The sequence below is a fragment of the Entelurus aequoreus genome, linkage group LG27, assembly GCF_033978785.1.
Source record: "Entelurus aequoreus isolate RoL-2023_Sb linkage group LG27, RoL_Eaeq_v1.1, whole genome shotgun sequence".
In the NCBI taxonomy this organism is placed as follows: domain Eukaryota; kingdom Metazoa; phylum Chordata; class Actinopteri; order Syngnathiformes; family Syngnathidae; genus Entelurus; species Entelurus aequoreus.
The window spans coordinates 28,836,555-28,855,092 of NC_084757.1; the positions used below are offsets into that span (position 1 = coordinate 28,836,555).

Sequence of the window (18,538 nt, forward strand, 5' to 3'; positions counted from 1 at the left end):
CTGTTTATATTGTGGGAAAGCGGACGTGAGAACAGGCTGTCCCCACTCGGGTCCGCATTGAGCTGGAGGGGGCGTGGCCTCCAGCTCCGGCTTAATACCGGGAGTTTGTCGGAAGAAAATGTCTGCCGACAAAGGCGCTGAATACCGGGAGTCTCCCGGTAAAAACGGGAGGGTTGGCAAGTATGTCCATCCATCCATTTTCTACCGCTTATTCCCTTTTGGGGTCGCGGGGGGGCGCTGAAGCCTATCTCAGCTACAATCGGGCGGAAGGCAGGGTACACCCTGGACAAGTCGCCACCTCATCGCAGGGCTTGGCAAGTATGTGTTCTCCCGAAATGTGTTTGTCATTCTTGTTTGGTGTGGGTTCACAGTGTGGCGCATGTTTGTAACAGTGTTAAAGTTGTTTATACGGACACCCTCAGTGTGACCTGTATGGCTGTTGACCAAGTATGCCTTGCATTCACTTGTGTGTGTGAAAAGCCGTAGATATTATGTGATTGGGCCGGCACGCAAAGGCAGTGCCTTTTTGAAACCGATTCCGATAATATTACATTTTAAAGCATTTGTCGGACATCTCTATTGAGAAGCACTGTTGTAGATGTAAGGAAGGAGATAGAGCACTGACGCTGCAGTCGAAGCAGTTGAAAGAGGAGTGGAAGTACAGGCGCGGGCCCAGGCTGTACATCTTCAGGAACATCTCCGCCAGGAACAGCACGAGGAACAGGAACTCTGCATAGTCTGGAGCGGCACACACACTAATATTCACGACATGATGTAATTAGTGACTGAGCAAAGAAGGGAAAGTGACTCACACAGGAAGTTAGACAGCCAGAGGGGCTGGTTGTGATGAACAATGGCTACACAGAGCGTGTTAAGAGCCACCAAGCCCAGCACTGTCCAGTAGAAGGTGTGCGTCTTCACCACACGGCGTATGGAGATGCGCAGGAGGCGCTCCTTGCGGCGGAAATACGCCGCAGGACCTCGCCGGGCACTTCTGATGCTCCCTCTAGCCATGGGGAGGCCTTGAGGAAGACAAAAAAAGAAAGGAGCAGCGGTGTCCTGCTATTTACAGATGAGGAGGCATGCGGTGTCAAGGACGCCTCACAAGACCGGACAGACTTCTACTCACCCACTGAGGAAATGTCGCCATATTGTTCCTCCCCTGGCGCCCTGTGATGCGCTGTATCCATGCCTCTCCTCTTAATAGTAGTGGCTCTCTTCAGCACTTCAGAGCAGGTTCAACAAAACAAACCTGTTTAATCACTGTTTTTGGGGGGCTTCAATGCATTTCTAAAACTATTTCCATATTAATATAGAGCAGTTTTTCCATTAGTTAATTTAATTTGTGAAAATAACTGATTACAATAGATAAAAATAGTATCACCCAAATCTAAACAACCTTGTGGGCGTGGACCAGGGGTGTCAAACTCATTTTAGCTCAGGGGCCGCATGGAGGAAAATCTGTGCACACGCGGGCCGGACTATTAAAATTAGAGATGTCCGATATTCTGATATTGTCCAACTCTTAATTACAGATTCCGATATCAACCGATACCGATATATACAGTCGTGGAGTTAACACATTATTATGCCTAATTTTGTTGTGATGCCCCGCTGGATGCATTAAACAATGTGACAAGGTTCTCCAAAATAAATCAACTCAAGTTATGGAAAAAAATGCCAACATGGCTTTTTTTTTTTTTTTTAACATTCCTCAAAACAGCAGCTTGGAATTTGGGACATGCTCTACCTGAGAGAGCATGAGGAGGTTGAGGTGGTTGGGGTTGGGGGTGGGGGGGGGGGTTGTAAATTGTAGCGTCCCGGAAGAGTTAGTGCTGCAAGGGGTTCTGGGTATTTGTTCTGTTGTGTTTATGTTATGTTACGGTGCGGATGTTCCCCCGAAATGTGTTTGTTATTCCTGTTTGGTGTGGGTTCACAGTGTGGCGCATATTTTTAACAGTGTTAAAGTTGTTTATACGTCCACCATCAGTGTGACCTGTATGGCTGTTGACCAAGTATGCTTGCATTCACTTGTGTGTGTGAAAAGCCGTAGATATTATGTGATTGGGCCGGCACGCAAAGGAAGTGCCTTTAAGGTTTATTGGCGCTCTGTACCTCTCCCTACGTCCGTGTACACAGCGGCGTTTTAAAAAGTCATGAATTTTACTTTTTGAAACCGATACCGATAATTTTGAAACCGATACCGATAATTTCCGATTTTACATTTTAAAGCATTTATCGGCCGATAATATCGGCAGTCCGATATTATCGGACATCCCTAATTAAAATCATGGCATTAAAACTGAAAAATAAAGACAACTTCAGATTGTTTTCTTTGTCTTACTTTAGCCAAAAATAGAACAAACACATTCTGAAAATATTACACTAAAAAAATTTTTTTAAATACCGGCAATGGTAAAGTTTAGATCCATGAAGGAAAGAAGAAAGTGAATGAATGTTTATAACTGAATCAATTTACATATGCATAAAAATGTGTTTTCTTTTGTATTATTTTTTTTTTATGAATGAAGTAACGTTTATGGCAACCTTTTTCCAAAACACAATATGGAATGTGAGATATAACTGCATAATGCATACATTTATCATTTATTTTCAAAACGGTTACAAAAAAGTGTGACCCCAAAAATTTACTGTGGGACCCCAATTGTATTAATTGATGGGATCCCTGGACCCCACTGATGGAGTATTGGTGCGTGCAAAGCAGCAGCAGGCGGCTGTGGCCTGTGGGCCGGTTCTACAACTAATCAAATATCATCCGGATCTGGCCCACAGGCCTTGACTTCGACCGTAGGGCTTGGACAATTTCATTAACCTGTGGATGGGGAAGTTAGCAAATTGCTCAATGATGTCGCAACAAGTGGTCGCAAACAAATGAAATGCTTTTTGCCCCACCATTTTTTTTCGTTAAAAATAGCTAACTTATGAGTCAATGCAAAACAGGCTATTGTAACAATTTTGAATAAAGCATAATATAAATTAATTTAAAAAATGGCTTTTGCGGATACTAATTAGTCAAAATGTTAATAATTTTATGAAAATACAATGTATTTGCATTTAATTATGATTTTTTTTTTATTATGAGGAAGAATTTAAAAAACAAAGAGTACAAAAATAACACACACAATATACATCAATAATAAAAAAACAAAAAACTAGTTAATATAAAATATGGTGATTTTATTTAATTCTTTAAAGAGATGTATTGTGTCCAAATTTTGCCAAATTATTTCTTTGGTTCATTTTTTTTAAACCTCCACCAGGTAAAAAAGTGAAAGGGCAATAGATATTATTTTCATTATTATTTGTTGATGGTTGGTTGTTAGCAAGACAGATACCTTGGTTGTTCGAGATTGGAGTCGGTGTAAGCTTAACAATAAAGTCCATTACTTTTCTGATTCCATTACTACTAATTGCAGAAACTGCTGCATACCGCAGTGGCTACTATATAAACAAAAGCGACAGCATTATTTATTTTTTGCTAAATTCAGACAAAGGTCTGTACTCTGTTATTCACATGTACAATCCCCAAAACCAGTGAAGTTGGCACGTTGTGTAAATGGTAAATAAAAACAGAATACAATGATTTGCAAATCCTTTTTAACTTATATTCAATTGAATAGACTGCAAATACAAGATATTTATTGTTAAAACCGAGAAACTACCGTAATTTCCGGACTATAAGCCGCACCTGACTATAAGCCTCACCAGCTAAATTTAGGGGAAAATACAGATTGCTCCATATATAAGCCGCACCCGACTATAAGCCGCAGGGTTTTGATGTGTAATTACCGTAGTATATAGGGGTTCCTGCTACCACGGAGGGGATTGTCGGGACAGAGATGACTGTTTGGGAACGCAAAGCGTCCCATTTATTAACAATAAATCTTTCAATCATTCAATCAAACTTTCACATCTTTGACATGGCGAACAGCATTCGTGCAGAGTACAAATAATACAACGGTGCAAAGTAATACAAAGTGCTCGCCTATACGTTATCAAAATAACCAGCCTACCGGTATATGAAAAGTCAGTCTTTAATCATTGTGTCATCGTCTTCCTCCTGCGTACTAAAACCACCGAAATCCTCTTCGTCGGTGTCGGAGAAGAACAGGCCGTAAATAAGCCGCACCCTTGTATAAGCCGCAGGGACCAGAACGAGGGGAAAAAGTAGCGGCTTATAGTCCGGAAATTACGGTAAATTTTTTTTGCAAATAACAATTAACTTTGCACATTGCTAAAAAGTTGGCACAGGGGCATTTTTACCACTGTGTTACATGGCCTTTCCTTTTAACAACACTCAGTAAACGTTTGGGAACTGAGGAGACACATTTTTGAAGCTTTTCAGGTGGAATTCTTTCCCATTCTTGCTTGATGTACAGCTTAAGTTGTTCAACAATCCGGGGTCTCCGTTGTGGTATTTGACGCTTCATATTGCGCCACACATTTTCAATGGGAGATAGGTCTGGACTACAGGCAGGCCAGTCTAGTACCTGCACTCTGTTACTACGAAGCCACGCTGTTGTAACACGTGCAGAATGGGGCTTGGCATTGTCCCTTTACACCAGTGGTTCTTAACCTGGGTTCGATCGAACCCTAGGGGTTCGGTGAGTTGGCCTCAGGGGTTCGGCGGAGCCTCCACCGCGGAGGTCAAGACACACCCGACTCATCGTGTAAATAACAACTTCTCCCTATCGGCGTATTACGGATACCACCAAACAATGTTCCCTCTACTTTTCCATCTGATTTGCAGGTGTGTAATTTGTTGTGAGTTTGGTTTTGTTCTTTGAACAAGGTGATGTTCATGCACGGTTCATGTTGTGCACCAGTAAAAAAAACATGTAACTTTGTCTTGAATTTGAAAAAAAAAAAAAAAAGTATTTTTCACTTAAGAAGGGTTCGGTGAATGCGCATATGAAACTGGTGGGGTTCGGTACCTCCAACAAGGTTAAGAACCACTGCTTTACACACTGATGTTGGTTTTTGATGCAGTACCGCCTGAGGGATCGAAGGTCATGGGCATTCAATGTTGGTTTTCAGAGAATCTGAAGATTCTTTGAAGCACCGTAGATGGTGAAATCCATAAATTCCTTGCAATAGCTCGTTGAAAAATGTTGTTCTTAAATTGTTCGACAATTTGCTCACGCATTTGTTCACAAAGTGGTGACCCTCGCCCCATCCTTGTTTGTGAATGACTGAGCATTTCATGGAGTCTGCTTTTATACCCAATCATGGCACCCACCTGTTCCCAATTAGCCTGTTCACCTGTGGGATTTTCCAAATAAGTGTTTAATGAGCATTCCTCAACTTCCTCAGTCTTTGTTGCAACTTGTGCCAGCTTTTTTGAAACAGGTTGCAGGCGTCAAATTCCAAATTTGCAAAAAATAACAACGTTTCTCAGTTCAAACGTTAAGTATCTTGTCTTTGCAGTCTATTCAGTTGGATATAGGTTGAAAGGATTTGCAAATCATTGTATTCTTTTTTTTATTTACCATTTACAAAACATGCCAACTTCACTGGTTTTGGGTTTTGTATACAAACAAAAGCAACGACACTATTTTTTTTTCTTTTGCTAAATTCAGACAAAGGTCTGTACTTTGTTATTCACATTTAGTTTAAGCAGTGTTTCTCACACATTCATTTATTTGTGGCGGCCCGCCACGAAAGAATTACGTCCGCCACAAATAAAAAATAATAATACAAAAAAAATACTTTTTTTTGGTGTTTTTTTTGCCCTGTCCTGTCCAGCTTCTCAGGCAAATCATATAGTTGATGTAGATGCCCATATAGGCTGTTCAGATATACTTTACAAAAGAGAAGTGTAGGATACTTCTCTTGTTGCCTTATTTGTATTTGACCACTACTGTTTTGTGTTTATTTGTTACTGACTGTGGCAGGACACCTCTGCTTCTGTTTCACTTTATGTTGCTGGTAAATAATATGGTTGTAGTAGTAGGCTAAAGTTAAATTATTTAGTATGCACTAATTAAAGGGGCAGAGCTTTTAGAGACATTTTAGCTTTTATATTTTATAAGATATATTTTTTGTAAGAACCACAATTAATAAATATATTTCAGTGAATAACTTATTGTTCAAATCTGTATATAAATAGGTACATAAAGTGTTGTAATTATATTGTAAAATGGATGGATGGACATTTAAAACAAAACTGTTATTATTAATTAGTAAGTTTACATTTTTTGAGCCTTTTTAGAGAAACTCATATCATTGTAGTAAATTATGCAAATTACTCGATGATGTCATGGTGACCACGCCCATAGCCACGCCCCCACCGCCACAGGTATCTTGGCAGTTTATGGGAAATACTGTTAAGGATTACATATTTCTGCATTTCCTATAAAAATCCAGTGAACATCTGCACTTATAATGAAATTCCAAGAAAATCGATGCTCAGCAAAGACATGACAAGTGTGAGACGTGACCGACCCTCTTCCTCGACCACTTCCATGCAGAACAAGGCATTATGAACGTGCATTATCAGAAGATGCAAATCAGACACAATGCAACAAAGCTCATACACATCAGCTAAAGCCAGTCAAGTCTTAGTTGAGAGGAAAGGCCAAGCAGTTGAATGAGACAAAAACTATTTAATGTTCAATTAATGCTACTCAATGATCTCTGTCATCGTAAATCATGCTTGAGGCTTTGGCGAGCCATGCGTTGTTCGGAGATGCATTCACTTTCAAAGAGAGGCTCGACGCACACATGCTTAAGTGAGCGTGATGAGTGCGATTTGACCTTTTAGTAGTGTCATCGTGTCCTGATATGACTCCACCCCCCCCCCCCCCCCTCCCAATACACACACACCATTGCTGAATGTACTTACGCTCAATATTTGTTTGACGTTTTTAAATATAAGCCACTAATCAAACACACACTGTTTGCTAAAAACACACACACGGCATGTACAATCACTTGTATCGGATATTTTTCAGACGGGTGGTTGCCAAGGCAACGACAGGGCACCACCTATCTTTTTTTAATTAAAACATTTATTTCTATCACAGCAGCTGAGCCCACTATAATTTGACTTCACATCCAATTTGCAGCAAGCCGGGCCATCAAGTGGTATGTGTGTGTTAAACGGCGTGGTGAAGCTGAAGAGGCAGCGAGCAGAGATGAGAGAAGGGTTCTCACCATAGGCACCGCCAGCACTCCACTCAGGGAGCCTCCTGAGAGCTGCCAATCAATCAACATTTAATAAAAATCCTGCTGCTTCAATATGGGGGAAAGGTCAAAATCATAAGGGAAAAGGGGCAGAGACAGCATTTGGCTCCCCGGGTGGATTTACACCACCAAGAACCATTAGGGGGGGACCATACCAACAATTAAAAACTTTTAAACACTTAAGTGCACTCATATTGTAAATTAAATACAAAACCCAAAACTAGTGAAAATGGCACCTTGTGTAAATGGTAAATAAAAACAGAATACAATGATTTGCAAATCCTTTTCAACTTATATTCAATTGAATAGACTGCAAAGACAAGATATTTAATGCTCAAACTGAAACTTATTTTTTTTTGGCAAATAATTATTAACTTAGAATTTAATGGCAGCAACACATTGCAAAAAAATTGTCACAAGGGCATTTTTACCACTGTGTTACATGGCCTTTCCTTTTAACAACACTCAGTAAACGTTTGGGAACTTAGGAGACCAATTTTTGAAGCTTTTCAGGTGGAATTCTTTCCCATTCTTGCTTGATGTACAGCTTAAGTTGTTCAACAGTTCGGGGTCTCCGTTGTGGTATTTTAGGCTTCATAATGCGGCACACATTTTCAATGGGAGACACATCTGGACTACAGGCAGGCCAGTCTAGTACCCGCACTCTTCTACTATGAAGCCACGCTCTTGTAACACGGGCCTTGGCATTGTCTTGCTGAAATAAGCAGGGGCGTCCATGATAACGTTGCTTGGATAGCAACATATGTTGCTCCAAAACCTGTATGTACCTTTCAGGGTTTTAACTTGCACTTACAGATGTAGCGACCAACTGTAGTTACTGACAGTGGTTTTCTGAAGTGTTCCTGAGCCCATGTGGTTATATCCTTTACACACTTATGTCGGTTTTTGATGCAGTACCGCCTGAGGGATCCAAGGTCACTGGCATTCAATGTTACGTGCAGTGATTTCTCCAGATTTTCTGAACCTTTTGATGATATTACGGACCGTAGATGGTGAAATTCCTAAAATCCTTGCAACAGCTCGTTGACAAATGTTGTTCTTAAACTGTTCGACAAATTGCACACGCATTTGTTCACAAGGTGGTGACCCTCGCCCCATCCTTGCTTGTGAATGACTGAGCATTTCATGGAAGCTGCTTTTATACCCAATCATGGCACCCACCTGTTCCCAATTAGCCTGTTCACCTGTGGGATGTTCCAAATAAGTGTTTGATGAGCACTCCTCAACTTTTCAGTGTTTTTTGCCCTTTGTGTTAGCTAATATTTGCAAAAAACAACGTTTTCCAGTTCGAACGTTAAGTATCTTGTCTTTGCAGTCTACTCAAATGAATATAGGTTGAAAATGATTTGCAAATCATTGTATTCTGTGTACAAATAAACATTCCTCAACTTTCTCAGTCTTTTTTGCCACTTGTGCCAGCTTTTTTGCAGGCATCAAATCCCAAATGAGCTAATATTTGCAAAAAATAACAACGTTTTACAGTTTAAACGTTAAATATCTTGTCTTTGCAGTCCATCCAATTGAATATAGGTTGAAAAGGATTTGCAAATCATTGTATTCGTTTTTTATTTTACGATTTACACAATGTGCCAACTTCACTGGTTTTGGGGTTAGTAGTAGTAGTAAAAAACACACAACAAAGTAACAAATAATGTCACATGCCGCCAACCATAAATCATTTCAAAGCATAGGAAGCAAAAACATGAAAATGCCATCATAAACTAGTAAAAAGGCACAAAATTGACTTACCATCAAGGGCAGAGGGTCCAGGATTTGTATTCTCCTCGGCAAGCATTACCTCTTCTGGAAGGCAACAAGTTCAAACCATGTGCATAAGTAGCTAATATGTTTGTTTTCCAAATCAAAATATAACTATTAATTGTATTGACACAATATTTAAAAAGGCAAGCATTTTTAAAAAAAAAAGTCCATTATTTAAAAAGGCATATAGTGACAGTACAGTTTTCCCACGCAGGTTTGAGGGATTAAACAGAAACACAAGCAAAAATCATGGCGGAAAAATACATGACATCTGTGGTAATGAAAATAGGGCCTATTTAAAAATCCTTGTTGGAGATGTTTTTGAAAATGCTAAACAGCATGTGCAAAATATACAATTACACATACTAGTGCGTTGTTAGTGATCTAATAAGACAGCATGCACAATCTTAACATGTGCAAAAGGGAGGTTTTTGCCTTTGCATGGCTGTCACCATGGAGACAGTGCGCATCCATGGCATCATTCTTCAACCCGTGGTGTTCTGCTAAAATGTGGAACATGGAATTACCGTATTTTTCTGACTATATCTACGGTGCGCCTTATAACCCGGTGCGCCTAATGTACGGAATAATTCTGGTTGTGCTTACCGACCTTGAAGCAATTTTATTTGGTACATGGTGAAATTATAAGTGTGACCAATAGATGGATGTCACACATAAGAGATACGTATAGACTGCAATATGACGCCAGTAAACACCACCAAAACTTTAAATGTTCCATTGATAATATAGAATATTACACACGGCGCTCAAAAATCTTTCAAAATGTTTTAGTACGACTTTGAAGCCGCACCGCTTGATGGATTGTCGGCGCATTAAGGCCACCGTGGTCAGAAGTACGAGTATTATTATAGTGTTTGTATAAGGACCGCAAAATGGCACCCATTAGCGCAGTGGTTCTCAAATGGGGGTACGCGTACCCCTGGGGGTACTTGAAGGTATGCCAAGGGGTACGTGAGATTTTTTTTAAATGTCTGTCAAAAAGAACTGTGAAAAGAAATGCAACAATGCAATATTCAGTGTTGACAGCTAGAATTTTGTGGACATGTTCCATAAATATTGATGTTAAAGATTTCTTTTTCTGTGAAGAAATGTTTAGAATTAAGTTCATGAATCCAGATGGATCTCTATTACAATCCCCAAAGAGGGCAATTTAAGTTGATGATTACTTCTATGTGTGGAAATATTTATTTATAATTGAATCACTTGTTTATTTTTTTAGTTATTTTTATATCCTTTTTCCAAATAGTTCAAGAAAGACCACAACAAATGAGCAATATTTTGCATTGTTATACAATTTAATAAATCAGAAACTGATGACATAGTGTTGTATTTTACTTCTTTTTTTTTTTTTCAACCAAAAATGCTTTTCTCTGATTAGGGGGTACTTGAATTAAAAAAATGTTCCCAGGGGGTACATCACTGAAAAAAGGTTGAGAACCACTGCATTAGCGGATACACTATCTGACGTTTTGTTTTGCAAAATTAAGCAAAACCAACTTTTCTTACCTTCTGGTGCCTGCTGATCAGTTTTTGGGATCTGCATAAGTCCTGAAAATTTGCGCACGTGCGCCATTGTAGTCCGCGCCAACAACGTAGTCGATAAGCTTATTTTTCACTATCTTCTTGTTATGGGGCATTTCTAATATAAAGTAGCACACAGTTGTAACTTATATCTGTCAGTAGATTCGCTATGAAAGCGCCAAAAACTTCTGGTATAGTGGGTTTACATATTTCACCCACGAAACTTTAGTTATTAGAGAGTTTCGGTCGGATGTTTTTTCACAGGACACATTTCCGCCGTTGTTACACTAGCGAGCCACGGATGAGGAGATGCTGCTCCGTTGTTGATTTAAGTAAAGTCTGAATGTCATTAAAACAGTTAGTTCCATCTTTTGACACTTTTTTTGCAACTCAACGCCAAGAAAACGGAAATCCTGATTATCGGTCCTGCTAGACACCGACATTTATTTAATAATACCACTGTGGAGAGGCGGGGCCGGCGGGCGAGCAACGAAGCAGCGCACGCCGGGGGCCCGGCCCAAGATGGCGGCGAGGAGGCGTGGCCGGTGAGCAAGCGGCGAGGCGAGGCACGCGGCGAGGCGAGGCACGCCGGGAGCGACGCCGCAATCGTGCCCAGGTGCGCGATCTGCGCACCTGGGCACGATCATCCAATCTCCTCTCGCTAAAGAAAAGGGGAGCAGCAGAGAGAGGGAGGAGGACCGGAAGGAGAGACGGAAGGAGACGAAACCAGAGGGAAGCTGACGCAGCACGAGAGAGGAGGAGAGCGAGAGACAGACGACGACGAGCGAAGGAGAGAAGCTGAAAAGCGACCTGGACTGAAGGTTTTGTTTGAAAAAATAAAACAAACGTCAACTCTGCTTGAGATGTCTCTATTTGATGGTCCAGGGAACCCACGAGACGGCTTGAGTCCGTCACAACCACCTTAACATTTGACAACCAAACAATTACACAAGAATCTGGGTATTATCTTCGACCCAACTCTCTCGTTTGAGTCACACATTAAGAGTGTTACTAAAACGGCCTTCTTTCATCTCCGTAACATCGCTAAAATGTGTTCCATTTTGTCCACTAGCGACGCTGAGATCATTATTCATGCGTTCGTTACGTCTCGTCTCGATTACTGTAACGTATTATTTCCGGGTCTCTCTATGTCTAGCATTAGACTACAGATGGTACAAAATGCGGCTGCTAGACTTTTGACAAGAACAAGAAAGTTTGATCATATTACGCCTATACTGGCTCACCTGCACTGGCTTCCTGTGCACTTAAGATGCGACTTTAAGGTTTTACTACTTACGTATAAAATACTACACAGTCTAGCTCCAGCCTATCTTGCCGATTGTATTGTACCATATGTCCCGACAAGAAATCTGCGTTCAAAGAACTCCGGCCTATTAGTGATTCCCAGAGCCCAAAAAAAGTCTGCGGGCTATAGAGCGTTTTCTATTCGGGCTCCAATACTATGGAATGCCCTCCCGGTAACAGTTAGAGATGCTACCTCAGTAGAAGCATTTAAGTCCCATCTTAAAACTCATTTGTATACTCTAACCTTTAAATAGACCCCCTTTTTAGACCAGTTGATCTGCCGTTTCTTTTCTTTTCTTTTCTCCTCTGCCCCCCTCTCCCTTGTGGAGGGGGAGTTACACAGGTCCGGTGGCCATGGATGAAGTGCTGGCTGTCCAGAGTCGGGACCCGGGGTGGACCGCTAGTCTGTGCATCAGTTGGGGACATCTCTGCGCTGCTGACCTGTCTCCACTCGGGATGGTTTCCTGCTGGCCCCACTATGGACAGGATTCTCACTGTTGTGTTGGATCCACTATGGACTGGACTTTCGCTGATGTGTTGGATCCGCTATGGACTGGACTTTCACAATATTATGTCAGACCCACTCGACATCCATTGCTTTCGGTCTCCCCTAGAGGGGGGGTTACCCACATATGCGGTCCTCTCCAAGGTTTCTCATAGTCATTCACATCGACGTCCCACTGGGGTGAGTTTTCCTTGCCATTATGTGGGCTCTGTACCGAGGATGTCGTTGTGGCTTGTGCAGCCCTTTGAGACACTTGAGATTTAGGGCTACATAAATAAACATTGATTGATTGATTGATTGACTTCTTCCACTCCTGCCCTTGCACTCTACACCGCTACAACAAAGATGACGGGGAGAAGACGCTGCCGTAGGTGAGCCACGTAAAAAAGACCGCCCACAAAACGGCACATCTTGAAGCGACTGTCAGAAAGCGACTTGAAGATGATCTGTAAAACAATCTATGCAACATTTTGACCAAAGAACCACCATTACATGTTATGTAGACCAGTGGTCCGCGGACCGGTACCGGGCCGCGGCCCGGTGGTTGGGGACCACTGGTCTTGGTACCGGGCCACACAAGAAATTAAAAAAATAAAATAAAATAAAAAAAAATATTTTTTTATTTTTATTAAATCAACATAAAAAACACAATATATACATTATATATCAATATAGATCAATACAGTCTGCAGGTATACATTCTGTAAGCACACCTGATTGTATTTCTTTACGAAAATAAAAAAATAAAATAAAATTTAAAAAAACACCCCCCCCCGGTCCGTGGGACAAATTTAGCTACAAAAAGGTTGGGGACCACTGATGTAGACCACAAGAAAGTGTTTTACATTTAGGAAACTAAATTTCAAGAGGATATAGTATCCGAGGTGGTTTAAAATACAAATCCGTGATCTACAATAGAAAAAGGAGAGAGTGTGGAATCCAATGAGCCAGCTTGTACCTAAGTTACGGTCAGAGCGAAAAAAGATACGTCCATCACTGCCTCTCTAGTCCTTCACTGTAACGTTCCTCATCTACGAATCTTTCATCCTCGCTCAAATTAATGGGGTAATCGTCGCTTTGTCGCTCCGAATCTCTCGCTCCATTGTAAACAACGGGGAATTGTGAGGAATACTAGCTCCTGTGACGTCACGCTACTTCCGGTACAGGCAAGGCTTTTTTTATCAGCGAGCAAAAGTTGTGAACTTTATCGTCGATTTTCTCTAACTAAATCCTTTCAGCAAAAATATGGCAATATCGCGAAATGATCAAGTATGACACATAGAATGGATCTGCTATTCCCGTTTGAATACAAAAAAAATTCATTTCAGTAGGCCTTTAAAGGAGTCATATTAATATTAATTTTTCTAAATGGAAACCACTTCCTTGTGGTCTACATAACATGTGATGGTGGTTCTTTGGTCAAAATGTTGCATAGATTATGTTTTCCAGATTATCTTCAAGCTGCTTTCTGACAGATGCACCATTTTGTGAGCCGTCTTATTTACGTGGCTCACCTTCGACAGCGTCTTCTCCCCGTCATCTTTGTTGTAGCGGGTGGAAGAAGTGTCAAAAGATGGAGCTAACTGTTTGAATGACATTCAGACTTTACTTAAATCAAAAACGGAGCAGCATCTCCTCATCCGGAAACAACAACAAGGCCGGAAATGTGTCCTGTGAAAAACCGTCCGACCGGAACTCTCTAATAACTAAAGTTCCTTGGGTGAATAATGTAAACTCACTACACCGGTATGTTTTAGCGCTTTCATGGCGAGTTTACTGACAGATATAAGTAAGAACTTTACACTACTTTATATTAGAAATGGCAACAGTGGAGGACGAATGTCCCATAACAAGAAGACAGAGAAAAAGAAGAAGCTTATTGACTACGGTGTCGCAATTTTTCAGGACTTATGCAGATCCCAAAAACAGATCAGCAGGTACCAGAAGGTGAGAAAAGTTGCTTTTTGCATAATATTGCGAAACAAAACACCAGATAATATGTCTTAACTTATACACACACCATAATAATACTCCTATGTTGAAGCCCAGTACAATCCATCAAGCGGTGCGGGATAGATTGATCGATTTTTCAGCATTGTGTGCAAAGTTCTATATTTTCAATGGACCATATAACCTTTTGGTGCTGTTTACTTGACTCACATTGCCATCATATTGCAGTCTACATGCATCTCTTATGTGTGACTGCCATCTACTGGTCACACTTATCATTTCACAATGTACCAAATAAAATAGCTTCGAGGTCAGTAAGCACAACCAAAATGATTCCATACATTAGGCGCACCGGGTTATAAGGCGCACTGTCGAGTTTTGAGAAAATTAAAGGATTTTAAGTGCGCCTTGAAGTACGAAAAATACGGTATCTAGTAGGCCAGAGTTACTCAACCCGTCGATCGCAATCCACCAGTCGACTTTACTGGTAGATCCCGAAAATATCAGGAAAAACAAATACATTATGAATAATCCGTTCCCACATCTTCGGGAAAGTGTCGAACAGGCAACCACCATCGCTCGCCCGCGACGGAAAGCTAACAAGCCAAATAGAGTCTGTGTACACTACCCCAAGTACCGCTACTCCTTTTTGGTTTATTCATTTTGGATCCAAGCATTGACATTTTGAATGGCAGTGAAATATAATAAATCAAGACGCTCAGCTAAAGAAGGACTTCCCCGTTCACCCCCCTTTCAATCAAAAACCCGGCAGATGAACAGCTGATGTTCTTACTTCTGGCGCTGACTTATCACAACCACCATTATGAGATTTGCATCCCTATATGTGACTACCCATCCATCCATCCATTTTCTACCGCTTGTCCCTTTTCGGGGTCGCGGTGGTGATGGAGCCTACGCAAATCTTTTGAAGATCAGGCCCAAAGTGTAGCAGAAAAAGAGCGTAAAATACATTGTACTGAATCTTAAACATTTTGATATATTTTTGAAGGAGCTAAGTATATGCCTGTAATGTTGGGAGGTATAAGCTTACTGTTTTACAGGAGCCTATAAGTAAAAATCACATTATAATGAATGTTAGACAAAGCATTCTGAGATGTTTATTAACTCAACTTTATGAGGGAAGCCCTTAATTTGTATTTATCTTTTATGAATTATGTGATTTGTTGATTTTTAATCCAGTTTTTTAGTCAAAAGAAGAATTTATGACCTGCTCTGTCGATCCATGCCCGGTAACCATTGAGTTCTCTCTCAATCTGCTGCTGCCGTCTCAATTTCATGAAGGCCCTGCGGTTTTCCACCCTCTCCCTCTCTTTGGCAAACTCCCTGCAGGGGCAAAGCACATAATGAATGTTTTTTTTTTTTTGTCAAAGAAAAAGCACATTTTCTGGAAATAATTTAGAAAAGACAAAAATATGGCATTAAAACAGTCCCAAAATCATCAAGTGTAAAAACCACACTCAGCGTGGTTGACGCCCCTCTACTCATTTGCAAAAATAAACAGCCTCTGCAACTCCCCTCCCTTTTAATTGGTCACTTTATACATCTACTGCAGGCCTGGGTAAATTAAGGCCCGGACATTCCCAAATAATTTTATTAGATCTTTAAGATGGAAACTGTAGCTACCATTATGATGTGCAGTGATGTTTTCAAATTAGCTAAGTCTTGAACTATACAAAGTATTTCAATGGTTGGAATCTGCGATTTTGCATGATATACAATTTTAATACCTTAAAATTCTGAGATGTTAACTCTGTATACAGTACAGGCCAAAAGTTTGGACACACCTTCTCATCAGGCATGTGATTTGACCACAATGAAAAAGGGGATCTGGGGGACCCTGGTGGGGGGACAAGGGGGGCAATGGCCCCCGAAGCTCCTGGTTTTTCACCAATTTAACATGCTAAAATTAACAAATACAGCACCATTTGAAAAAAATATTTTAGTGTTTAAAGACATGAAAACATCATTAATAGAACATACATAACCCAATTATCCTAATGAATCACTGTATATGGTTCAGTCCCAACAGTATTTAGTCACTAATATTTACATCTTGTGTTCATTTCACATCCACAGGTGTCACATTGATCAGTGTTATTATCCACAGTTTATTTACAGTATTACCACATTACCTCAGTTCAATTCAAACATTAGCTTTCTCTGAGAGCCCTAACATGAGCTTTACTTGCAAATTTATTTAAGAAAATACCAAATGTAAACATTTCATTCTTTTCGCCAAAATAGGATATAATTTTATGAAAATAATTAAACATGTTTAGTATTGTTTACTCATATTTGAAAATAGGAAAAAATAATAATGTGAGGACACTGACATATTGCATGAAACAAGTGTGAAAATATTTACCTTCAAGATTGTTACAACACTGACAATAGTTTCAAGAGACTACATAAGAACTTAATATTACAAAATAGTATTATATGCAAATTTATTTTCAATAAATTGTTAACTGGAATCAATAATGCGACTCTTTGAATTTCTGTAATTTCATAATATAATTTCTCGTGGCTTTTTATTTTTAGAAAAACACATTTATATTTCGCAAAGCAATAATTGTTTAATATTTAAAACAAACATGCGTATTTCGCAGGCAAATATTTTTTACCTTACCTCATTATTAACAACCCTGTCTGCAACTGAAGTGGGTTGTGGGTGGATCTTTCCTCTCGATGTCTACGGCAGTTGTCGATGTAAACAAAGGATGAAGTTCGTAAGGTTTGCTCACTTTCGGTTGACATCCAAAAGTACCAGCTAGTGAAAAGTTAGTTTTCCTTGCTTCAAGTTGTTTCATATGTTTTTGGCGTTTCGCATGTGCTTCCAAAGCCTTGAAACCTCGTGATCCATAGTCAATATTATGCACAAAACCTTTCCGGTACGATCGATTTTCCGAATAAAATCACAGAACAAAGTCGTAACTTCCTTCTTCCCAACAGTATCAGTGATTTCCCTTTCCATCCAGTCCCATCGGAACTTATTTTTGACATGTTTATCAATTTCTTTTACTCGTAAAGCGTCCTTTCTCTCGAGAACCGACATCGTTTACATATGGAAAATGGCGGTAATAACCATTATGAATGATGACGTTATTAACGTCATCATTCATAACAGATGTCCTGATTGGTCACAAGGAACATATCGACCAATCAACTACGGCGTAATATAAACTACGTCTCGAATCTTGATTTAGGGTCGGGAAAAAAAACGGAATTTTTTTTTTCTTTTCCCGAGATTAAAAAAGACGGAATTCCGACTTTAGACGGAAAAATCACATGCCTGTTCTCATTCAATGTGTTTTCTTTATTTTCATGACTATTTACATTGTAGATTGTCACTGAAGGTATAAAAACTACAAATGAACACATGTGGAATTATGTACTTAACAAGAAAAGGTGAAATAACTGAAAACATGTTTTATATTCTATTGTCTTCAAAATATCCACCCTTTGCTCCGATTACTGCTTTGCACATTTTTGGCATTCTCTCGACGAGCTTTAAGAGGTAGTCACCTCAAATGGTTTTCACTTCACAGGTGTGCCTTATCAGGGTAGATTAGTGGAATTTCTTGCTTTATCAATGGGGTTGGGACCATCAGTTGTGTTGTGAATGAGAAGGTGTGTCCAAACTTTTGGCCTGTACTGTACATGTTGGTTATCCTGTGAAGCATGCCACTTTTATTCATGAATTTGTCTAATCTGTTGTTAAACAATTTTTCAATGATTTTAGAAAATTGTGGAAGTAAAGTGTGGAGGGGGGCGTGGCCTGCGGGCCAGCGGCAGGTGAGTAGATTACCCAGCTGGGGCTTGTTATCTAATCACCTGTCGCCTTTATTAGCAGCAGCCGGATAGAGACACGTTGTTGGGAGTTGGAGCAGAGCGAGACACATGCAGGAGAGCGGAGCGAGACACACGCACAGAGCCAGAAAGCAGGGACACGCCGGACTGAAAAGTCCTAAAATATATATTGCTGAAAAGCAACCGAGACTTGTGTGTGGCAGTAAAAGACATGATTCAAACTGTCTAACAGGGTCAAGAAGATCTGTCGGCATCAGAAGAACGCACCACAAGAGGGAAACCTCTACATAAAGAAACCTGTCTTTTGTTTGTAAATTGGTGTTTGTCTCCAGTCTTATAAATTGGTGCAACTTTTTTTTTTATGTTTGAAAAGATGTGTTGGTGATGTACATTAATGGTTGTGAAAATTTAATAACC

At 40.2% G+C, this 18,538-nt stretch overlaps 1 protein-coding gene across 1 annotated transcript in view; it reads right to left on the reverse strand.

The window, feature by feature from the left end:
• LOC133644665 (voltage-dependent R-type calcium channel subunit alpha-1E-like) overlaps window positions 1–18,538 on the reverse strand; it is a 495,634-nt gene that overhangs the window by 284,950 nt on the left and 192,146 nt on the right. The window contains exons 9-14 of the mRNA XM_062039342.1: window positions 15,519–15,634; window positions 8,977–9,030; window positions 7,177–7,218; window positions 1,130–1,225; window positions 813–1,022; window positions 626–738 (exon numbers count right to left, since the gene is read on the reverse strand). Of these exons, the coding sequence (XP_061895326.1) occupies window positions 626–738; window positions 813–1,022; window positions 1,130–1,225; window positions 7,177–7,218; window positions 8,977–9,030; window positions 15,519–15,634 (631 nt within the window). The remainder of the gene's footprint in view (window positions 1–625; window positions 739–812; window positions 1,023–1,129; window positions 1,226–7,176; window positions 7,219–8,976; window positions 9,031–15,518; window positions 15,635–18,538) is intronic.